We start from the raw sequence: 23,645 nt of genomic DNA on the forward strand, positions 1-23,645 counted from the left end.
ACGGCGAGCGCGAGAGTCTAGAGTCTAGAGATGATTGTGATGACGCTAAACTATTTTCGACATGGTCTCCCGCCGCTTTATGAAGCGTAAGCTGACCATACATCTTCACCTCATAGCAATTGACGATTCCCATTGCGCTTTGCTGTAGGAAGCAGTATCCATTATATGGTACATCGTCAGCCGTTACATTGCAGTATTGGCAAAGTAATCATGATAGGTGAAATGAGTACTGCTTGTCAAGAGGACATGGCTATAAAAACCCTGGGGAATATCTCTCTCCCAGCTCAATAAATCATGAAATCTCATTCAATCTCACATTTTTCAATTAGATATTTGAAAATAATGGCTCCCACTGCTGTCCTCATCACTGGTGCCAACCGTGGCATCGGCAAAGGTATTCTCGAAATATATCTCGAGAAACCAAATCACACCGTAATCGCTGCAAGCCGTGATCCAAATCTCTGTTCGACTTGTCCAAGGCAGAAGGAACCACTTTGCATGTCATTGAGATTGATTCGACTTCTCCAACAGACTCGGCCGATGCTGTAAAGGGGTTACAGACTGTCGAGGGCATCGGGCATATCGATATCCTTATTGCCAATGATAGTATTTCCCTTTTATGGCCCCAAGGTCATCGAGGTCAAGGTTGAAGATATTCAGAGACATGTAGATGTTAACATCTACGGTTTCATTCGGCTTTACTAAGCTTTTCGACCTTTTCTCAAGGAGGCCAAGGATCCAAAATGGGTGACTATTGGATCAAGCGCTGCTTTCTTAACAGTAGGCTCCAAACATGCCATATCAAGTATGAGACGCATTGATCGCTAATTCCGTCGATAGTGAGTCTGATCAAAAGCCAGAGAATTTCGTCACTGCACTCAATATGTGACAGCAATTTCCTCCCCATGAAAAATGCGGCATATGCCCCTACCAAATTAGTCCAGCATTGGTACATCAGAGCAATCTCGGCTAAAGACACTTGGTTGACCGCATTTCCAGTCGATCCGAGTGAGTCCGGCCTTTTCTCCATTGACATCAGAGTCCATATCTAATTCGAGCTACTCCTCAAACAGCTGGGTGCAGACGAAAATGGGTAACCGAGGCGCTCATGCGGTCGGCGTTGAAAAAGCCGTAGTAAAAGTCCAAGATAGCACTACAGGTATAGTCAAAATCATCGATACATCTACTCGGGAGACGTACAGTGGAAAGTTGTTCAAGCCTACTGGAAATGAGGAGCCGCGGTAGTTGGATCACTGTTCGACATTATCCAGGATTCTGAAATGGACATTTATGAGCCTTTGCATTAATATCAGCCTTTAATTGTATAAGCAAAAGCATAGCTGGCTCAAAATCCTTGACAAAAGCCATATGCAGCGGCGTCCGCCCTGTTTTGTCGTAGGTGTCAATATCAAGCATCGCTGTCTTGCTCATTGACGTCCATATTTCCGCGTTGCAGAAGCATTCGCAGGATCTGCTCGTGGCCTCTTTGAGCGGCTATGGGGAAAGCACCAATTCAGTCCTTTTCTTTTGAGATCGTGATTACGCCTACCAGGGAGTCGTCCTTGTAAAGAGATGGGCGTAAATCATGACCGGGGTTTGAAGGTACCAGGTCAGAGTCCGAGGTTATACGCTGCAATGATGAGCTCTTAGTTTGGTTTCCATCTGACTCCTGTGTGCCATCGTGGTTGTGCGCTAAAGTACCTGAAAGTGTATTCCACGACGCCGCATCCCAAGATGTTCGGTTCCTTGTCTAGGTCAAAAGGGGCAAAATTTTGCCGAAATCCCGCTATGTGCCCTGACCCGAACGCAATGTCGGTGCTCTCTTGATTCATTAGTTGGTCAACTGTGTTGAGATTGAAGCTCATCTCCGGAAACCCTATCTCATCGCCATTGAACAAGCCCTCTGCTTTAGACGGTACTGGCGTAGTACCACTGGATGTAACTGCCTGTGGCACGGATTGGGCTTGAGAGGATTTATTGAGGCGCCGAGTAGTGCTTACGAGGCTATTTTCTGGTTCTCGTCTCTTCTTTTCTGCAGGTCCATATTAGTGACACGAATGCCCATGTAGCATAATCGGAACGACTCACCACGGAATTTACGCTACGCCAACCTATTCTGTAGCCAACGTCGTTCAACGAGATCCGGCTGAAGCTCTATGCTCATGGCCACTTCCTTTTTCTAGAAAAGAAAAATCCATATCCTTCAAAATATCAGCAATTCAGAAGATTTATATTATCGAATGTTGGATGGATCAGATGAATTTCTGTGCTTGAACCGCTAGCGATTCGGGGAAGGAATATAGCAATTGATAATACCGAATCCTAGGAGACGAGCAATAAAAAATCCGATTATTGAGTTGACACTGTATTCATTGCTGATACCAAGTGACAAAATGATATGAAATCTATTTACAACCCAAGAATATACTTTTTCCAGAGTGATATGACGCGATAGTCATAGACACCACGCCAACTATTAATGCAATTCGTGACAAGGGACGTTCGAGGGGATCAACATGGGTAACAGGGTATGAGAAACACGTATACACTCGGAAAGTCAGGCATCATATGGTCAAATTTGGTATAATCCATGTAAGTAGTCAAGACCATACTACGGCTCATTATGCGAAGGTGAGGTCGTAAGAACAAAGCATAGCAGAAAAGGTATCAAAGGTATTAAGAGGGAAGAACAAGTGGGAAAGTAAGCAAGAAAAAAAGCATCCATGCTGAGTTGAAGACGGCGAAAAATTGCCAACCAGCCATATTGTATAAGATCAATGATGAGGATTGTGGCCGTCAGAGGCTCAACTTGAACGTCGAGCAGATGGCTCTCGGCCAGGTTCAGCACTTCTTTCCTCCTCTGATTGACTAGAGCTATCATCAGACGTCTTTGCACCACGGAGCTCTGCAGCCCTTTGCGCACGTATCTGTTTGCGCCATAAGCTGGCATAGCGGCCATTCAAATCTCGGAGTTCATCGTGAGTACCACGTTCAGTAACTTGTCCATCGTTCAGAAGCAAGATCTGGTCGGCATCCGTGATGGTGCTAAGTCGATGGGCTATAACAAGCATAGTACGCCCTTTTGATAAGGTGGCCAAGGCATCTTGAATTTGCTCCTCGGTTTCCGTATCAAGCGCAGCGGTTGCTTCATCCAGAAGGATTATGCGGGGATTCTTCAATATTGTACGAGCAATAGCCACACGCTGCTTCTCTCCACCACTTAATCGGAGACCGCGCTCTCCTACCTTGGTCTGGTACCCGTCGGGGAATCCAAGGATCTTCTCGTGGATGCTAGCTGCGCGACAGGCTTCATAGACCTGCTCATCAGTCGCGTCCGGGCATGCGTACTTCAAATTGTACATCAAGGTCTCATTGAATAAGACGGTGTCTTGGGGTACAACACCAATGTGGCGACGCAATGAGTCGATAGTCAAATCCCGAACATTTTGGCCGTCCACGCGAATGGTACCCATTTCAGCATCGTAAAACCGGAAGAGCAGACGGAACACTGTGGATTTACCGCCGCCAGATTCTCCAACCAAAGCAGTAGTTGTGCCTGGGCGACATTCAAATGTCAGTCCATTCAGGGCCGGCTTGCGGTTGTCGTACGCAAAATGGACGTTGTCAAAAACTATTTCGCCATTGCAATGAGTCAGTGGCTTCGCGTTGGGAGCGTCGCGGACCGTTGGCTGTTCTCTAAAAAGTTCCAACATGCGCTCTGAGTTGATCAACGCCGACTGAATGGATCTGTAAAAAGTCCCAAAGAAGTTCAAAGGCCCTTGTAATTGAGTCATGTAGACCAATAAAGTCACAAAATCGCCAACTTTGCGTTCCCCTGTAGACACCTGGTAGGCCGCAATGAAACACGTCACTAACAGACCCAGCATGAAGACGGTGTTTTGACTGGTATTCATCAAGGTCAGCGAGAAGAGCACGTGGTACTCGGCCTTCTGGAAATCGCGGACAGCGCCTCGGTACCGCTCGAATTCATAGGATTCCGCATTGAAATATTTGACTGTCTCATAAGATACCATGGAATCGTTCCTGCCAAGGTGGATTATGTTAGATAATGGGCAACGAAGGGACAGCCGAGCTCGTTATGCACTCACTTAACAGCATCCTCCTGACGAGACGCATTCACCATCTGGCGCCTAATCTCAGCACGCCATTGAGCCATGCGAACAGTCACATAAAGGTAGCAAAATGTGACGATAGCCACCACTAGGGCGTAGTACGGATCGAAGATCACAAGGAAATAGCCAATTGCAACACCGAGATCGATTAACATAGGCACAACCTGGAAAGTGACCTGTTCAAGAAAAGTATTGATCGAATTTCCCTTGCTCAAGGCCGATAGGACCTCTCCAGTCTTTTTACCCAAGTGAAAATCCAAGCTCAAGCTATGTACGTGCTCGAATGCGGCTGTCGACAGTTCCATATAGGAATACTGACTAACCGGTATCCACAAACTAGACCGCAAAGATCCGATGAGGCCCTGGTTGCCTTGCAACCAGCGGTAAAAGATGTACAGAAAGATCTGGAACCACGGTATTGACATTGCTTCACCTTCCTCAGCTGCCAAAATATCCGTGATAATGCCAACTTGGCGAGGTACCAACACATTGACGACTCGTTGCAGCAAAATAAGACCAAAACAGATGACAACTATAAATTGGAGTCTGCGAGACTTGGACGGCCAGAGATAGGGGAAGAAAAGGGAATATCCACTAAGATACTCCCACCAGCTAGTCGAGGGCACGGTTGACGGTCGCACCCACGGATCGACCGGCTTTTGTGGTGGTGATGCATGCCCATTGGTATGTGTCGCACCATATGCAGATCCGTTAGTACCTGCAGCTCCCTCGCTCAGCAGACCCCTGGTCTCGGCAACATCGCCGGCCAAGCGTGAATCAGCCTTGCGACCATGTGAGCTCTGACTTGTCGACATAATGTAGAGGAAAGCGAGTGCCAAGAGCGTGACGACGCGGATTCCATTCGACGCGACCTCAATACCTTCCCATCCAGTCATGCCGTTTCTCCAAGGACCACCTCGGGGATCTCCTACGATTGGCTCGCGGTGCGGATTGGTGTATATGATTAAAGAAGCTGCCCATATCATGGCATCGAGAGGAATGGCCAACAACCATGTAGCGAATTGGGTCCCTTGGGGTGATGGCTTTGCATCAACTAGAGAGATCAAAACCAAGGCATGTACAAAGAAACAGCCAACGATGTAGATCTACATGAGTTACGAAGATGAAGTTTAGCTGATAAAGGCAACGCATATATAGACACGATGTGAACAACTTACCACCGTTGCCTGGCCTCGCCACCAGTGTTCGGAGCGGTCAAGTATAGCATGAGTGACGTTAACCGCAGCATCAACAATAAAGGTCAGCAAAACAGCTGTCGAGAGCCATTGGAAGACGACTCGAAATCGAGGAGAGACGTTCTGGTTGTTTCTCATTACAGCCATCGTACTCCGTGTCCGCTTGGGTAGCGGACGTCCTCCGGGACCACATGCTGGTGTGGTGGTTGGTGTTAACTGCCTGGCAGATAATATTGAACTAATAATGAAGGCGACCACAAAGGCCAACAAGAGAGCAATTGGTGAAATCACCCTCAGATACTGCAGGAGACTATGAGCCGTTTCCAAAATGTCCGAGGGGACTGCCATGTCGGACCATGCCACCGAACTGGGCACGGCCATTGCTTTTGCGGATTGTCTATCCTATCCCGTGCAGGTAATAGTCGTAGCACAACGTTCAGCGCAGTTCCATGTCACTCAACCACACACTAAAGAAACCCAGACTTTAGGTCACACTCGGTAGCGACAGTAAAAGGACTGTGTAATGGACGCGGTGAAAAAGAACTTATAAACTCGGGCGGCTCAGCAGATGGCTTTTCCGAATGAAGGAAACAGAATAAGCCGAGCAAAGATCCTTGGTAGCAACTTGTACCTTGTACCCCCAGATGATGCGAGAATCAATTAAGAGAACCCAATGTATATTAATTTCATGTAACGAGAGCTCGAACGTGGCGTGGACCGGGGGGTAGCTTTAGAAGCGGGCCTAGATGCAGCGTAAAAAAAGAGCACCAGCTTGATTAGACAACAGACGGCCACCAATAAACGAACGGGAGATGCAGATGCAGAAACTAGGACGGGCGAAAAATTCGAAGAAAGATAGGAGATAATAACGGTAAAGATATGGAAGCATAAAATGAGAAGAATGGGATGCAATTGACGGAGACGCACGACCAAAGGCGACCGTAAGGCCAATCGTGAAAGGAGTAGGACAATGGAATGAAATAGATGCTGCTAACCCCGGAGCAGAAGTACCTAGACAGCAAGTACCGGATACTTGAGTACTTGATAGGAGTTGGGGGGTAAAGAGCAGCAAATATTTGTTCCTGCGGCCACACACACACAGAGGGAGAGAGAGGTTGGAGATGGAGAGAAAAAGAAGTTGAGAGGAGAGAAAAGAGGCAGGTGACGATGCTTGGTCCAGACGGAAGGAACAACTTACGGGAGGCAAAAGTTTGGGAGGGTGCGGGACGGGGTCAACCGACTTTCTCCAACGACAATTCCACAACTTCCCTCTGCTCTTTCTCTTCTCCTATCGCTTCACCTCGTCGATCGAGTCTGGTTCATTCAACCTTCATTCATTCAATCTATGTGAGTCGCGCTGATCTAGCTAGTCTCCACACAACTGACTCGGTCGCTGTTCGTCGAAGTCGGCTCGGGAAACAATGATTGGCGGGCTGTTCGGTGGCCTGGCCGAGTCTTTAGGGAGGGTTCAGCACAAAAGTCCAGGTCTAGATCCCCCCAATAAGAAGCAAGACAAAGACTGTGATTTTCTGGACACTGTACGTACTTCAGAGCCCGGAGCGCACACACCAGATGCTCCGATCCTGGCTCTACTTCGCCTCTTATTTAGAGCACTATACACGCGTCAGATTGGCAAAGACACGTTCAAAACCCTGGGGTACTCCTCACCTGAGTGCCGATTTAGGCAAGTCCCGTGAACACTGAAGAATGTGGATTCTGGGTGTGGGAGTGAGAAGTCACCTAGTCCACACACTGAATCAATTTTCTACTGGGAATCTTGATCTGACAACAGCACGACTCTCAATGACTTTCACACTCACACGAGGCTATTTCTATCTCGTGGGCGAAACGGACTGGACGCACAGTTTTGCGTCCATTCACAGGAACGACAGATATCAGAAAAAGGAAGAGAGTGAGAAATAACTTCTCTTCTCACCAGCCAAGGATATCGCAATGATGATCTAAAAGGCGGCATGACAGAGAAAAATCAAACGCTACTCGGAAGGACACGCGAGCGCTGGCTATCGCACGCAGATATATATATGCACTAGACGGTAGTGGTACTAAGATTTTTTCCCTCTCTCCTTACTGCAATCATACTAGTCATGTTAAAGTCATACGAGATACGTATTCGAACTATCTTCAAGCGTATGAGCTGTCCTTTACAATTCATACACGGAGTGGTTCACCCCGTTCCCATCCTGTGCAAATCTCAAAGATGCCAAAGGTTTATGTGCTACGTGGACGCTCTGCACATCGACATGAGCCGAGCTTCCTCTTTATTCCGAGACGAGATTGCGGTGGAGGGCCGGGGGCAATGAATCCATCCTGGTACGTATCGTTGTAGAATGTTTACTCATGTTGTATCATATTGTAACTACGCGGTACCAGCATGTGTCATGTCGGATACACTCAAGTTTGACTCGGCATGACTTCACATCACAGAGTCTAGGCTTTCGAGCTCGATCAACAGGGCACACGTTACGCTTCATTTCGTAGTACTTGAAGTCGCACTGACCATACTCGGATATGGCATACATGCAAATTCAGGCCATAATGCTTAATTGATCACATTATTATCGTACCCTGTCTTAGTGGTGACTGTGAGACCCAGACACAGTCCTGGCCTCCGGTGCTCCGTCCATGGCTATTAGTCGATCATTCATCGCCAACGCAGTCAATTCAAAATTTCAACAACCTCATCATTTTCGGCTCTGTCAATGCTCATAAGCGAAGAGGCACAATTACATACTACAGCCTGAATAGGCAATTGGAAGATACAAGTCGTCGTTAATTTTGTCCAAATGACGTTAGAATCCTTCTAGAATCTGATCATCTCCAGATCAAAGATAGGAATTTCCTTGCTTTTGCCTCTTTTCTCGAAACAGAAAGTTAAAATAAGAGCTTTTTTTTCCAAGGCGATTCCAATTCCGCGTCGTTACACCGCGCGCTTTAGGGGAGTAGATTGCGGAACGTCCCGAAACCTAGCATCATCCCAAGCTGCCGGAGTTCCACGCTATTGCCCCGGGGCTCTTATCGGCCGCGCCTTGGCCCAGTTTGAAATTCGCAGACACTACGTATCTACGAAGTAAAGTACCTAAATGTGAAATATCTACACTTCTACTAAGTTACCGGAGCCAAGTACCACATGTGTAAGTAGCAAGTTGATTACCGGTCCACATGGCTCTACATAGTCACCCGAGGAAGTCGAACAGATTGGACGGGGCATTCCGGTATTCTGTTCCCTTGGGAATGTCATCCTGCATGTATGCGATGCGGTGAGATGGATGACCAAAAAAGCAAAGAGACGGAAAGTCAGATAGATTGAGTGGATGATGACAATGGGATTATTTCTTTCGATTGATTGAGTTGTCTTGAGTGGAATATGGGGAGCGGTGTGTTAAGGCTGTCGACCCTAGAAGCTTAGCTTCTCCATATGTATTCTCAAATAAATAGATTTCAAGTGATTTGAATCAGGTAGGCATAACTAAGATATTGATCAGGGCGTATCAGGTATGATCCTGGATGGGTTGTCTGTACCTGTATCACAATTCCCGGGCCATTGACGGAAAAATATCCCCGACCATGAAAAGAGACAGTAATACAAGGATCCTGTTGATTAAACGCACAACATATTTGGTTGTCGGGACTGCCATATAGCACGAATAAAGAAGGATAGATCCAGAACTTTATGACTTAACCGGCCAAGACTAAATACTTGATTGGTGTTTGTCTGCAAGCCGTTTCACACACCGCTTCATTTTCTTTAATCTACTCGATCAACACGGGATAAGGATTAAAAAAGTATCTGGGGCATAAATAAAGTCAACTAATACTGCACACTATCCTCTTCCTTCACATTTCAGTCACGTCCGTAGTCAAGAACATCTGTCGTTATCGGCATATTCGGCTTTTATCCCGAAGTACAGCGAGTGATCGAAGAAACGGTGAACAGAATTCAGAATAGCTGGGTATGCTTACCTACCTATTTCGGACTTGATGGAGGCACTCAACACTACGGGGGTATGCAGGTTATCTGCAGCTTTCAAGCAATGCAGCCGGTTATCGGGGTTGGATTGAGTACATACCTCCTAGTTAGACGTACGTATCAAACACGGTAAGATTTGCAGGGGATTTTCCCTTGCTCAGAAATCCCACAATGTGTTGTTGTTTAATCCACGACTAACAACGTAGTGCTTGTATGAGTTATTGTAAGTTCTAGACTCGGCTTCGCAGGGGGAATGATTTACGCCAGAGTATGCACCCTTCATGCAATACAGGGATCCAAATTTCTAGGTACAGAGTACAAACGGTCATATTGTTCAAAAGATGTAAGACGAAAGCCCTGTGGGAAAAAGAGAAAATTAGGGTTAGTAGATGAGGTCATTGCACAGCGACCACTGATCACAGGGCGACATATCAGATCCCGATGCTGAAATACATTTTTCTATGATTACCGAATCAAAATTTACTCGTTACTAATCTAAGATCTTGTCGGTAGTTGTCTGTCATCGGCTGAATTGCCTTGTGTCAGGCATCCATGCTGTTACCGAGTCTCTCCCTTCACAGGCACAAGTCTGACATCTCGTATTTCGATCAGATCTGATCGTGCCGGAGGTCAGTTGATTCTCATATGAGCGATTTCTGCTGTTGGTTATATATCCGAATTGTAACCCCTTGCAAGTCAGCATACATATTCGTCATCGAGCCTTTCAAGCAGAGCAGGACAAATGCAAAGGAAACTCTGCCTATAAAGAGAAATGAAATGCACAAGATTGATCTGATACGATAGATCTAACATGACGCTTAGGCATAAGATATCTGCTCGAAGCAGATGTATATGCGGACGGTAATGCACATATTGATGCTCCATGTCTGTGAGATGGTATTAATTTCCAAGCTTCGTATCCGATCCCCTGTACATACCATAAAACATATCCCTGACTGTCAAAATCAATCAGTCACATGAAGGGGAAGACACCACTTAGTACCTTGGCATAGTCGCACAGTTCGAAAATATCCAGACAGCTCGTAACTGACACATGGCGGATTCCGAGATATTCTCTTCCCTATAACCGTAGACGGCCGACATTACGAATGTTGAGATATCCCGGAAGAATAAGTTGATGTTCATCACTTCTAAGTATCGGATGCTGTAATGGTAGTGTAGTATACCAAGGCAAATCAAAAGATGAGTCGATAGAGTTCCCATAGTTCCGGGCACAGCTCAGTCTGAGACATACCTCATGTAATCGAGAATCCGTTGACCTGGCTGGACCGGTAATTGATAGATATCAGACGCATGAAGGCTACAAATTTGGATTGTCATGTGAGGGTATACGGCCTGATCTGGGGCAAGTAACACTCAACTTGTCGAAGAAATCCTCAGTCAAGTCAAAGTGAGGTGTCTGACTCTGGACGCGTAGTTGACAAAGTGGGGCGGCTGCGCGGCCGCTGATTGCCTGTCTGGCTGCCTGAGGATCCACCTCCACAGTCCGAGCTCTTCGAATCGATTAACCGCAGCCTTGGGAAAGCTTCCAAGTTCCCACTCCATCGTCTATCCATCAGTCCATGACCTGCTCATGCCGCCTCTCGCTCTAGGCCCTGTCGCGTGACCACATCTTGCCTCTGTGTCCCTCCCTTCCTAATGGACCGGCCATTCTAAATCGAGCCCTGCACAGCCGCCATGAGAGATCACAATGGCTGATCCACCAAATGATTCAGGAACCCCTCAATCGCCACGGCCACCCCCGCCATCATCGCAGGGTCAGGCGCACAAGGTCTACCAGAATCGAGCAACCAGTGCTCTGGCAAGACTAACTCAACCATTCTTTACCGGATCACGTTCCCCGAGCCCATCAGATGTCTCTAATCGCGTACCCGACGAAGATCATCATGTGAGATTGACAAGATCAAAATCCTTGTAAGCATGCCTTACCGATAACAGTCCTGAACCTCCGGCCCCAAGATGTCATTGGAAAGCAGTGTAGCTGACTGGAAAGTAAGACCTGGATCCTCTCAGACTGTCACCCATCGCACCGGCCTATCAATAGCGTCGCTGGACATTTCCCCGCAGAAAACGCATGCCGTCATCGCTGGCCGAGAAATTTTCAAGACGATTCGCGTGTCTCAAGACGGCTCCTCTGAAGAATTTAACCTCCGCGATGCGATTATCAAGGCTTCGTCTAAGAAACAAGCTCTGACCGGTCTGGCCTCGAAATTCAAGGATCAATTGGCTATCAAGGATGTGAAATGGTCTCATGGAGAGTTTGATACAGTTATTGCGACCGCTGCAGCTAACGGTCGCATCATTACATACGACCTGCAGCGAGCAGGGCTGGAACTCTCAAGGCTAAATGGCCATAATCGTCAGGTCCACAAATTAGCATTCAATCCACATCGGCCCGCCTGGCTTTTATCGGGGAGTCAGGACAGTACAATTCGTATGTGGGACTTAAGGTCAGCTTCTCCTGCAGCTACTATTCAGAGTATATCTCGCTATAGTAGTAATAGCGATGCAGTACGCGATATTCGATGGTCGACAGGCGATGGCACCGTCTTCGCGACGGCGACGGATAGCGGAGCAATCCAGTGTTGGGACTATCGACATACCAAGGCCCCACAGCTGAAGATCACAGCCCATGAGAAACCATGTTATGCTGTCGACTGGCATCCCGACGGGAAACATCTCGTGAGTGCGGGCACAGATAAACAGGTTAAAGTTTGGGATTTTTCTTCCTCAGCGGAGCGCAGACAGAAACCGACTTTTCAGTTTCGTGCTCCTCAACCGGTGGTGAACGTGAGATGGCGACCAGCCAGTCGGGTCTCGGAATTTTCTGATGACAGAAATTGGCAATCAACGCAAGTGGTTACGTCGTATGATAAAGAAGACCCCCGCATACATCTCTGGGATCTCCGCCGTCCACACATACCCTATCGAGAAATCGATCGCTACGAAACACCTCCTGCCGACATGCTTTGGAAGTCAAACGATTTACTTTGGACTGTTGGCGAAGCAGGAGCGTTTACTCAGACGGACATTCGGTATGTTCCCGAAGTCGTTAGTCGTCGGCCAATGTGTGCCGTGGCCTGGAGTCCGACTGGCGAAGTTGTTGCAACTGTGCAGAAACGGCCTCGACGCCGGCCCTTGGCTACCAGGAATCCTGAGTTTTTCGGACTTGGTGATGAGAAGGAGCGGGTTTTCGAGAGACATCGGAGTTTTGCAGATAGCAGCGCCCTAGATGATATTGCAACAACGCAGCCAAAACAACAACGAGGAATGGCCTTGGGTATTTCAAAGTCGCTGGGGAATACCCCTCCAGATCCGGTAGACAAAATTACGGTCATACCTCTTGGAGACTCGTTATCAGGCGAGCTTCCGACACCCAATCAGGTGGGTATTGTTGGACGAATCGAGGGTGTTGCATCCGATGAGATGGTTTTCCGCTACTTAGCTGAGCAGTATGCGGTATTGATGAAAGATAAAGAAGTCAGTTTACGTCCCAGAAATCAAGTACAAGCGGTTTGACGGACCTGGACTGGAATGCGACGCAAGCCGAGATGGCAGGCCAGCACAAGCTTGCTCAAACTTGGAGTATTGTAAAGTACACCGTGCTCCAGGAAATCGAACATCGAGCGGAAGAGAGAAAGCGAAAGCCCAAAGAGAAAACAAACCAGGTCCATAGGTCTCCGCATGCACATTTCAGCGACCGAACTCGCCTGCCTGACGGACCCAAGTCAGCCAAGGTTAAGTCTCACCTCTTTAAAGGAGTCATGGAAACAGAAGCTCACCGACGCGGGGCGCCGGAAATTGAGAGCTCCTCAAACGTGACTACTCCTCTTGCGCAGCCACTTCCGGATTCTCCTTCTGGCGTCATTTTTCCCTCGGTAAGTCATGGAGAGTCCGTGACAGACGATCTCATAGATTTGCAACCTTTACCGCCTTCCGTCATGAGCTCGCGTTACAGTACTAAAAACCAGAACGAGACAAGTACACCGCGGATGCAGCGTCACGAATCAGAATCAAGTGAATTTATGCCCTTTTACTCAGGTAGTTTCAACTCAGAGCAAGTGCGAGAAGGTCAGGTTGATAACTCCAAGGACGACCAGAGGACTGCGCCTCGAGCTATAGCTGGTCGCGTCGATTGGCATCGTCACCGGTCTAGTGATGCAGCAGCGAAGGAAGGATCCGAAGACGATTATGAGCAAAACGTTGAGAGTCGAAAAGCTCTTTTACGTGACTACAAAGCCCCACCAAAGAAGGTTTTGAACCTGGAATCTCTTGCTAGTGAAGCAAGTCGTCCGACACGTCCTGGGACTTATTTTCGGCACGACTCTACTGAAAGTTTCCCAATGTTCTCAGCTTCTACGGATAGCTCGCAACGTACAAAATCGGTGGACATCTCGTTATCTCCTCGAACAAGTGCACTTGCTTCCTCAAGGCGGGGTAGCGTTGGCTGGGAGACCGAAGAGGATGCTATTATCGAAGAGGATGAACCTGCGTCCTCTAAAGCTGCTAGCGTCCCTGATTATGGATCCTATCAAGACAGAATCGTTTCCGATAATTCGTATCCCGACGAGTCCCACATTCATCTTCAGCGTCCGTCTAGTCCTGCTCCAATCGTAGCGGAGTCAGACAAAACTGAAAAGGACCAACGACAAGAGAAAACCAGTGATACTACTGCAAAACAAAACGAAGATTTTCGGTTACCCCTTTCTCCTGAAATCTCAGCAAATAAGCCTTGGGGCGCACAAGTCATTCTTAGAGAGGCAGTACGACATTATTATAGTACAGGCCCTGTTGATACCCAGATGGCGGCTCATCTCCTTCGGATGGTGCATTCGCTCTTCTATGACTGCGAAACAATATTACCGTACCACGAATGTGAACAAGTCTTCAAAGCATATAATGAACAGCTTATTCGACATTCGATGTACGTGGAAGCTGCAGAACTCCGAAATTTCTGTGTACCAATATACCCGGCGGTATACGAGTACTCTCAGACAGATACATACATCAATGTCTATTGCTACACTTGCAGAAAGCCTTACGAGAATCCCGTCAAAGATAACCGTCGATGTCATAAATGTCGAACCCCACAACCTCCCTGTCCTATTTGCCTCAACGTGGAGCCGCCTCTTGAATGGACGATAGGCGAGTCTGATGGAGGTGATGCCGAAGACTCGGAGGTCCTCTCCCAAAATTCACTTCAATCCGATCAGACTGAACCGATCTCGGGCCTGGAGATAGAATATTTTGGTCAACAGTCCCGCAACTCTCACCGAATTCCAGGCTCTAGCTTATGGTCATGGTGTCAAGGCTGTGGACATGGCGGGCACCTAGCCTGCATGAAGAAATGGCTCAGCGACCTTGAAGCGAGTGAGGGCGGTTGCCCAACCCCTGGCTGCGTGCACGACTGTGGACCCGGACCACGACGTCGAGAGCACCGTGAAGTCATGCAAACGGTAGCATTCGGACGCCGGATTACTTCCAACACTGCCAAGCGTGACTCTTGGGTAACCGGCGAAAGCAGAGCAGTTGAGAAAGTTCGCGGCATGTTATCTTCGGCTACAGCAGCACAGGGATCATCCGGGGAGATGTCGCTGGGAGGCGCCGTGAGTAGTGGCGGTAGTGCTGCGCTTAACACGTCGTCCGGTGGTGGAACAATAGGATCTTCGAAGAAAGTTAGACTGGTAACTCCTATTGAAGAAGGTTTGTTGCATAAGGATATTGATCCTCTGATGCGTGACAAGGAGTCTACGTCGGATCCTTTTTCGGGTTAAATCATGCTTTAAAATGCATTAACTTTTGGATTTGGGCCGTGTTTTGTATTTATTGATATACCCTGTATTATATACAATGTTCTGAGTGAAATATTATGACTCGTATCGAAGTCATCTTCAATAGATCCCAAAAAGTAATTCTCCGATGCATCCGTCTACATTCTCACAAAATGAAGCTATCGACAATCAAAACTTTCGCTTCTTCTTCGTCGGAGCTTTACTCTTCGCATCTAGCTGCCTCTTTAACTCTTCTCGTTTCTTATCTGCTTTCTGTTCTGCAGATAGCTCGGGTTCCGGCTCTGGCTTCTTCATGCAACTTACAGGCGACGGTGATTTAAAGACGGATCGATGTGGTGATGGTGTTCCTGATGGCAACATTTGTGTCTTCCTCGACTTATTGGGACCAGAGTCAAGATCGTCATCCGTCTCTTCATGTTTGGGTGATGTTGTTCGCGTGGTGGCTTGTGGTTTCTTTTTGCCACCAATGAGACCTAGCTTTTTACCCTTTTTAGGAGTTGATTGACGCTGGGAACGAAGATGGCGTTGTTGCAAATCGTCATCTTTATCGGAAGGAGTTCTTTCGAGGTCAACTTTGTCAGGTGGTTCTGGAGATGGTGCCCTCTTGGGTTCTGGTTTTTTGCCGCCTATTTTACTTAAAACTCCTTTCTTCTTGGGAGCATTCTCAGTAGGACGATCTTTCATGGTTTTAGGCGGGCTTGGTGTTTGAACACGTTCAGGTTGGGAATCTGATTCAGTCCCGTCATACATCTCATGATCTTCTCGCGGAGTCGGAATTCTATGTCGTGACCTAGGCGTATCTGGTGTATCATCAGAGTCTGTCTCATCCGCAACGGCCCCTTTTCGAGAGTGTCCCAAGGCAAAAGCTTTTGGTGCTCCAATACGGCCCATCACCTTCTTCGGGGATTTTCCTTTCTGAACAGGTATTGTCCTACTATCTAACCTATCGTCCGACTTGACATCCGCATCTGACTCAGTGGTACCAACTCCGAGATCAGATCCGCTGCTTTTGACAGGGTTTCTGTCTTCTTCGTCCTTTTTACGCTTGAGATGGGGCGGGGTCTCTTGACGCTGAATATCGACATTAGTAAAAACCTGAGATAATCATTCTCTGGTGCAAAGGTACCTGAAATTCATCTTCATCTTCGGTGCTCAGATCCTCGTCTGCAGGCTTCTGTTTATCACCACCTGCGTAAATATTTGGAGGACTGTTTTTCCTTTTAGTCGCCGTTTGGGATCTCTCTGGCGATTCTGATGCTGAATCAATTCCATTACCGAGATTTTCCCACCATGCGACATCTCTTATATTTGTGCTGTCCAAAGAAGTACCGCCATATGCAGATGCAAGACCGCTCCCAAGATCATCTTCCTCAGCCGGACTACCTCGCCATTTTTTTTCCTCGAATTTTGTGGCTCCCTTGATGTGCCTAATCAAGTCTGATGTTTTCAGTTTAGTATGCCGAACACCTGCAGTGCCCGGAAACATTGAGGTCAATTGAGAAGGATCAATCTTGTCAAAGATTTTAGACAGAACGTTATCCTTCTCTCTAATATGTTCCAACAGAGATTGTTCCCGCTGTTCGTGATCCTTTTCATTCTTCAGGAGCGGAAGAAGCAAATATCGCGTGACTGCTGATGGGGGTTCTTTCGACAGCATAAATGACCATTTCAATGGGTTCAGTCCTCCAGGCAACTTTGTGTTAGTTGATACTGTAATCGAGTTGGACCTCCGCCCCGAAGTGACGGCTACGGTAGTATTCTTTGCTCCATCAAGGGCATCTTGAATCTTTCGCATGAGCACGTCATACTGATTTGCATCTTCACTAGGGTCAATACTCGTCTCCGTGTCTTCGGCCTTTTGCAATATATGTTTGTGTTGTAAGTTTTCACGCCATATGTGCGTGAGATCGGTGAGATAGAAGTCATAAGACTGAGACGTGTAGATAAATCTGTATAGCAACGGTGGCACGGATATATTTCGCGTGGGTAGACTGTGCCATTGCGGCGACATTTCTTTCCGCTTTGAAGTTTACCCTCCACAATAACTGGCAGTTTTAAAGTCATTCAAGAATCCCGGGTGCAGTGATATGGGAAGAATATTTAAGTTGATATTCTTATTGATACTCTTGCTGCGTGGTGACAGAAGTAAACAGTGACTTCCAGATAGACCCACTTTCAGGCGCCTAATTTCGACTGGCGGCTACTGTCCAACCATATTAGAGAGGACCATTATCAGCCGCCAACGTCACGAAGAAGAATCTCGCAACATCCTCAACTCTTTCTCATACAATACTTATCATCATTGCTGCTAGACTACTTACTTCGCACGACAGTTAGCTATAACTCTCTCTATACTCACGATTGATTCCCGCGTACTCGCTATGTCGATGCGTTATCCCGATCGCTCAGGCTATAAACGAGGCCGATCTCGATCTCAATCGCCGCCATGGAAACGTTCCGAAAAATTCGCTCGCAGAGATGATGCACGACAATCCGGCCACTGGAAGAATGACAGCGACAGATCAGGTCAGCGGGGTAGAAGGGATCAGGCTCGGATAAACCAGTTACAAGAGGACGAGCAAGTGCGCGAGTGGGTTGCTCAGGAGGATCTTTTCGTTCTCAAACAGGCTAAGAAGAAGGCAGAGATTCGTGTTAAGGAAGGTCGCGCAAAGCCTATCGATTGGTTAGCTGTTACCCTGCGTATAATCGACCCGACAAGGAACCCCATAGACGATGAGATCTCCGATTCAGACCTGGATCTCATTGATCCGGAGGGCGTGTTCGAGGGCCTGTCGCAGGCTCAGCTCATCGAATTAGAGAAAGACATTGACACATTTCTGAGTCTTGAACAGAGTCAGAAGAATCGCGATTTTTGGAAGGTGAGTCAAGCTATTTACATGGAAATAGCTCTTGCCACAGTTACTAATATGCAAATAGACTATGAAAGTTGTTTGCCGTGATCGTCAAAAGACGTCAGCTCCTGAGGGCCGTGTTTTAAGTTCAGTCGCAGCGGATATCAATAAGATTCTCAGTCCAAAGAGTTATGAGCAGTTGGAAACACTCGAGGCTCAAGTCAGACGTAAGCTTGACTCAAACGAGCCGATTGATACAGACTATTGGGAGGAGCTTCTACGCAGTCTTACCGTCTGGAAAGCCAGGGCCAAGTTGAAGAAGGTCTTTCAGGCAGTCATAGAAGGACGAGTACAGGCACTTCGCAAGCAACAAAGAGAGGAAGCAGAGTCTGTGCGACTTAAACTTGCTCCAATCGCACCAGTTGTTGGTGAGCTTGTCGAATCTCGAGAATTAGATCTGGATCCAGAGCCATTGCTCCAGCTGAGACCTGAAGATAAAGCCCTTGAAATCATGGACGAATCGGTGTTTTTGAATCGAGTAGTTAGTTCCACTCTGCTTGACATTGAAATATTTGATGTATCAACTAACTTCGACCAGGCCCAAGAACGAAAAAAGATCCTAAAAATGGGATTTGTACCATTGCGCCAACGAGGCGCAGAGAGACCCACTCAATCATTGACATCTCAAGCAAAGAAGTCTGAGTTAGCGGACACTCCTGCTGACCGGTTTTCGTCTTTGTCCAACGAAGACTTTTCTCAGGCCACGAGGGCCTTGTACGAGCGTGAAGTTGCAAGAGGTATAAGTGAAAACGAGGAGATATTTACTGCGGAAGAGGCTGTGAGCGGTACTTCACAACTCCCGTGGGCCCATAAGTACCGTCCTCGTAAGCCGCGGTATTTCAACCGTGTGCAGATGGGGTACGAGTGGAACAAATACAATCAAACACACTACGACCACGATCATCCTCCACCAAAGGTTGTCCATGGCTATAGATTCAATATTTTCTACCCCGACTTGATTGATAAGACAAAGGCGCCAACATACCGCATTGAACGGGAGCACGGACGGAAGCGTGGCCAATCTTTCGTCAAAGCAGGAGAGGAAGATACTTGTCTCATCCGATTCATTGCAGGACCTCCTTATGAAGATATCGCATTTCGTATCGTTGATCGAGAATGGGATTACAGCGCTAAGAGAGATAGGGGTTTCAAGAGTAGTTTTGAAAAGGTAAGTTCAGCTTGCAGCTCTCCGTTTTTGTCCACCTTTGGATCCTGGCTTACCGTGTCTCCAGGGTATCCTGCAACTTCACTTCCAGTTCAAGAAGGTATGTGTTGATTGGTTTCGAACTCTCAACAGTTGTTGGCTTTGGTCACTAATCTGCCCTGCAGATATACTATCGAAAATAAGACTGCCCTTTCGAGGAAAGCATCTCTTGATTGTTTAAAGCAAGACGCGTGGTTTCAGGGACGCGCATTTGGCGTGCATCATCGAATTGTGATCTTTTATATTCAGACCTTCTATCCGAGCCGACGTCGGTATGCCAACCCATTCGGTGCAGTCCGGACGATCAACACGCGTATATTGTCTAGATCGGGATATCGGAGCGAAGTCTGCCTTAGCTCATTTGTCCCTCCGATATACTTCTTGAGAGATGCCTAGTTGCCGATCCAGCTTGATTTTATGAGTCAAGCTGAATATTCTTCAGCCACATTATTTCAAAGCCAACTTCCATCGCATGCTTTAAATGCGTTGTACAGTGTCAATTCTTAGATATCGGAATGCCGTTTTTTTTCACCCGCCCATCAAACCTCTTCCAGCCAATCGGATGGTGGCCATGCATGCTGACCGACTATCCAAACTGTTGTCGGAACTCCAATTCCCTCGCTTCTGGCCCAGTTGTATTTCCACTTCAAAGACGTGGCCTTAGAAGATCTCTTTAGCGTTAGTATTGTGTGGGGAGCCTCGTGCTGTGGTACTACCAGACTAACTCGTGAGTCGCATCACTTCCGTTTACGGCCACCCCATGATCAAAACATGCTCCTTTTACTCAGAGTCCCATTTGCTTTTATACACATACAAATGGTGCATATGATATTGTAGATTATTCGCCGCCTCCGCTTTGAAAGAATTCGCATACGCTGCTAAGCGGTGTGTGGTGATTTAGAGGGTGAAGGCGCCTTTAGGGTCTGCTACGCACGTAATCATGATATGCAGCAATGCAGGTTTCCATTAGGGCTAGGCTCCCTAACCATGTGGGAGGTCCATCAACTTCCTGGCCAACAATGCCTCCTTAAGCTCGCCTTTGGTAGTATGTCTCCTGCTTCTATTTTGGATCGTCTTGTGTTTCCTTGTCAGCCGGACAGCTCCAACTCCCTTCGGCACCTGGAGATATAAGAACCCCTTGAACCCCGAGGATGATGGACAACAGCCGACATCAACATCGTGGCGATCCCCAACAAAGACATCCCAGGCCAAATTCAGGTAGCCCGTTGATATCCGCGAGCTCGTCGCCGAATCTTGCTGGGACTGCTGATCATACAAGAGCGCATTTCGCTGGAAACGAGCCTTTCTCTGACTATTACGCCCCTCCAAGATCAGAATCCGCATCCAACGACCCTCACCTTGAGCCAGCGATGTTCGTGGTAAACCCATGGGAACCGTCCTTTCCTGATTCGCTTGCAAACAGGCATTTCATAGCACAAAATCGCACTTTTGACGCGGGATCGCACGGCTATCAACCAATACCATATCCACAACATGGGCACTCTCCATTTGCAAGCGGTTATTCAGCTCCGAGTGGCTTTTTGAACCTCAACGCGCCTGCATACGAGACGTCATTGCTCAACGTAGACAGCGGTCAACCGGTACTGCGCAGAGAGACGCCGGTTTTGCATCGCGGGTTTCGTCCAATAGTGCACGGTCAGATGATACATGACTCGCAGTCTCCTCCGATAGGTCATATACAAGGAAACCATATTCAAGGAAAGGAACCGATACACCCTTTGTCTGTTCATCATCCAAGGGAAAGCTCTAGCTCTGTTCATCTCCCATCTGCGGTAACGCGAACAAAACGAAGTCATCAGCAACCCGCTAGGAAATCTTCAGTCGAAGACGTTGGGAATCACGACAGACCTTACGCTTATCTTCTATATGAGGCACTTCGCTCTGCGCAAGATCACAAAATGTCCTTGCAAGAAATATACCGGTGGTTTGAAGAGAATACAAATAAAGCGAATGACCCTCAGTCTAAAGGCTGGCAAAGCAGTATTCGTCATAATCTGTCTATGAATGAGGTAAGTTTATGACGTGAGTGTCAAATCTGGTGCGAGTATTGACCCCCTGTTCGATAGGCGTTCATCTTGCACAACGAAACTCCGGCCCGAGGGAAGTCAAAGAATAATTACTGGACACTTACAGAAGACGCCCTCAAGAATGGGGTTCAATCGACGACTCGTTACCGCAACAATGTTTCGAAGAGACCTTTAATACACGATGATATGGACCAACGAAGGGATACTGGAAGAAGAGGAGGAAATATACTAAGCCACCCGTCAAAGTCTCGTCGTATCAGTCAACATCCAGAGGCCGATCCATTTGAGCAATTTCGGTCCAGCCATGGATATGATATTCAACAGCAAATAAGTCAGCAGCAACCGGTGGAAGATACGTCTAGGCACAATATGTATTACCAAGATCCAAGCATATTCGTTCCTGTGGCCACCCAGGGTTTGAATCCAAGTATAATCGTCACGTCAACTGTTGCGTCTGACGGCTCTCAATATGGTTTTGTAAGGAGCCATAGTTCTTCTAGTCAATTCGGTCACGACTTTACACAATTTGATACATAGTACACACAGATTCAAAAAAGTCATACGATTGTACATTTTTAGAGAATTATGCATGCCATATAGCATAGATATGTTAATGTGGTTATGGCGACTCTCATTATAAACTTGGAAGTTTGAATACCGTGATAGCCCTGTACCCTGACACTGCATTTAACGTGCTGCATCTGGGCATATCCGTGGCCTCTAAAGTCAAGCATCCTTCAAAGGCTCAATTACTTATTTGGAACATGGAGTACTTAATTGTTTCGTGGCAAGGTTTAAACAGATACATGCTACTTTTGCTGTAGATTGCCCCTTTACGCCCTCTCTCCAGAAATTTAGAATTCATCAACTGATATTTTACTTTTCATATCGGTAATAATTGTAGACAATCGGCCCCATGAAAAAGAAAATCCGGAGACCATGGAAAAAAACTCGCCCAGATTCGCCCGAGGTCATACCGCGCATACAAACATGCAAAAAGACCCTTTATGATTTCAAAAAATCTGTTGCAAGATGAGAGGGTATCGTCTTGTCTGGTAGTGACCTTAATAATTATCCGGCCAAAGGACCAGTAACACCCCTCTCACACAATCATTTCTTTATTGCTGATTTTTGTTCCATAATTTTAAACGCTACCCAACCTCACAGATTCATTCCTCGGATTGATTGATTTAGCGCTTACGGGAGGCGGCTTTCTCTTTTTCTTGGGACTCCTTGAGCACCTTCTTGACGATCTTCTGCTCCTCAATCAAGAAAGCACGGACGATGCGGTCCTTGACGCAGTTACCGCAGCGAGAACCACCGTAGGCACGAGAGACGTTCTTGCGAGGACGGGAGATCTGGGAATATTCACGAGGGCGCAGGGCGGGGACCTGGATTTTTTTTGTTAGACCTATTCTCTCCTTCTGAAGTAGATTGCGAATTGCATCCAATAGCGAGCGTCTCGAGTACGAATTGTCGACTTGAAAACCCCGAGATTGTATGACAAATCCACTAGGGAGCACTCACACCAGGAAGCTTGACACCGCAGTCACCGCACTTGGGAGCGGTACCCTTCTTCTTGATATGCAAGTAACGGAGGTTACCACCGGGGGTTTTGATGATTCGGACACGGTTGGACCTCGTGTTGTACCTATGTCACAAAAATGCGTGAATTAGTATTGTTTTTGTTCGCTTCGACTGTCGTTGGATATCTCGTAAATGGAGCACATACGGGTTCCGTCGGCGCTGTTGAAAAACGTTCAAAATTAGCATCAATCATTCATCCAAGCACGATGACTCTGTTTTCAAGCAAAACTCACGTATTGCAATCTAGTGTTCGCCATTGTGACTGTCCTCGAATCTGATTGTCGATGTTCAAGGAATCAGCGGCGTTGTCGTTGTATCGTCGTAGTCGTCGAAAATTCCAGGTCGGGAAGATCGAATTGTGTGGGCTTTTTCGCGACCGCACTAGGGCTCATTGGCGAATACGCTAGCCGTATCGGAACTAGCGCCGAGCCAGTGCCAAGAGTCGCATGAGTTATTTGCTCAGTTGCTACCGCCTACCAAATGAGGAATAGACCGAACGCCAAAATCGCGACGTTCCAGAAAGGAAATTGGAAGCTTTTTATCAACGATTTGCCATCAACCCTGCCCGTTGCCAGAAGGAAGTTTTCTTTTCTCCTCGTGTCTTTCTTCTGGGCAGTGTATATCAATAATTTAATCTTACTTGAACTCTGATTTTGCTTTTGCGACAAGCTTTCACACGCCAAACGCTGTCGCGAGGAGCCGAATAGCTTCCAACCCTTCGATGCAGCGGTTCAACCCAACTTGATCTCGTACCTCGACGAAGT

The 23,645-nt window shown here is 47.3% G+C and overlaps 7 protein-coding genes across 7 annotated transcripts; 4 read left to right on the forward strand and 3 right to left on the reverse strand.

The window, feature by feature from the left end:
- Positions 1–342: 342 nt before the first annotated feature.
- TSTA_016620 (short-chain dehydrogenase, putative) lies at positions 343–1,245 on the forward strand (the record flags this gene model as incomplete). The annotated part of the gene is made up of 4 exons (XM_002483774.1): positions 343–432; positions 480–606; positions 727–805; positions 1,074–1,245. 4 exons carry the CDS (start codon positions 343–345, stop codon positions 1,243–1,245), a joined length of 468 nt encoding a protein of 155 aa, XP_002483819.1.
- Positions 1,246–2,269: 1,024 nt separating this feature from the next.
- On the reverse strand, positions 2,270–5,710 carry TSTA_016630 (vacuolar ABC heavy metal transporter (Hmt1), putative; the record flags this gene model as incomplete). Its single annotated transcript, XM_002483775.1, has 3 exons — positions 2,270–4,044; positions 4,110–5,239; positions 5,312–5,710. The coding sequence occupies 3 exons, from the start codon at positions 5,708–5,710 to the stop codon at positions 2,805–2,807; spliced, it is 2,769 nt and encodes a 922-aa protein (XP_002483820.1). The 3' UTR covers positions 2,270–2,804.
- A 5,318-nt stretch (positions 5,711–11,028) lies between these two features.
- On the forward strand, positions 11,029–15,112 carry TSTA_016640 (WD repeat protein; the record flags this gene model as incomplete). Its single annotated transcript, XM_002483776.1, has 4 exons — positions 11,029–11,252; positions 11,336–11,788; positions 11,837–12,790; positions 12,850–15,112. The coding sequence occupies 4 exons, from the start codon at positions 11,029–11,031 to the stop codon at positions 15,110–15,112; spliced, it is 3,894 nt and encodes a 1,297-aa protein (XP_002483821.1).
- Positions 15,113–15,298: 186 nt separating this feature from the next.
- TSTA_016650 (uncharacterized protein) lies at positions 15,299–17,175 on the reverse strand (the record flags this gene model as incomplete). Its single annotated transcript, XM_002483777.1, has 2 exons — positions 16,257–17,175; positions 15,299–16,201 (listed from the first exon to the last, which is right to left on the reverse strand). Exons 1-2 carry the CDS (start codon positions 17,139–17,141, stop codon positions 15,299–15,301), a joined length of 1,788 nt encoding a protein of 595 aa, XP_002483822.1. The 5' UTR covers positions 17,142–17,175.
- Positions 17,176–17,397: 222 nt separating this feature from the next.
- Positions 17,398–20,027, forward strand: TSTA_016660 (cactin, putative). The gene is made up of 4 exons (XM_002483778.1): positions 17,398–18,009; positions 18,068–19,210; positions 19,275–19,307; positions 19,372–20,027. The coding sequence occupies exons 1-4, from the start codon at positions 17,512–17,514 to the stop codon at positions 19,387–19,389; spliced, it is 1,692 nt and encodes a 563-aa protein (XP_002483823.1). The 5' UTR covers positions 17,398–17,511; the 3' UTR covers positions 19,390–20,027.
- A 370-nt stretch (positions 20,028–20,397) lies between these two features.
- TSTA_016670 (forkhead domain protein) lies at positions 20,398–21,831 on the forward strand (the record flags this gene model as incomplete). The annotated part of the gene is made up of 2 exons (XM_002483779.1): positions 20,398–21,276; positions 21,334–21,831. The coding sequence occupies 2 exons, from the start codon at positions 20,398–20,400 to the stop codon at positions 21,829–21,831; spliced, it is 1,377 nt and encodes a 458-aa protein (XP_002483824.1).
- Positions 21,832–22,140: 309 nt separating this feature from the next.
- On the reverse strand, positions 22,141–23,225 carry TSTA_016680 (60S ribosomal protein L34). Its single transcript, XM_002483780.1, has 4 exons — positions 23,115–23,225; positions 23,027–23,040; positions 22,822–22,945; positions 22,141–22,685 (listed from the first exon to the last, which is right to left on the reverse strand). Exons 1-4 carry the CDS (start codon positions 23,136–23,138, stop codon positions 22,485–22,487), a joined length of 363 nt encoding a protein of 120 aa, XP_002483825.1. The 5' UTR covers positions 23,139–23,225; the 3' UTR covers positions 22,141–22,484.
- Positions 23,226–23,645: the final 420 nt, after the last annotated feature.

Source organism: Talaromyces stipitatus, genomic scaffold (genome assembly GCF_000003125.1).
Source record: "Talaromyces stipitatus ATCC 10500 scf_1105507295549 genomic scaffold, whole genome shotgun sequence".
NCBI classification, from domain to species: Eukaryota; Fungi; Ascomycota; class Eurotiomycetes; order Eurotiales; family Trichocomaceae; genus Talaromyces; species Talaromyces stipitatus.

Bases quoted from the DNA above. Each gene is read 5' to 3' on its own strand.
- TSTA_016660 (XM_002483778.1), top strand. From the start codon at position 17,512: ATGTCGATGCGTTATCCCGATCGCTCAGGCTATAAACGAGGCCGATCT. The intron at 18,010-18,067 runs GTGAGTCAAGCT...ATATGCAAATAG, and splicing joins AGAATCGCGATTTTTGGAAG to ACTATGAAAGTTGTTTGCCG. The intron at 19,211-19,274 runs GTAAGTTCAGCT...CCGTGTCTCCAG, and splicing joins TCAAGAGTAGTTTTGAAAAG to GGTATCCTGCAACTTCACTT.
- TSTA_016680 (XM_002483780.1), bottom strand. From the start codon at position 23,138: ATGGCGAACACTAGATTGCAATAC. The intron at 22,686-22,821 runs GTGAGTGCTCCC...AAAAAAATCCAG, and splicing joins GCGGTGTCAAGCTTCCTGGT to GTCCCCGCCCTGCGCCCTCG.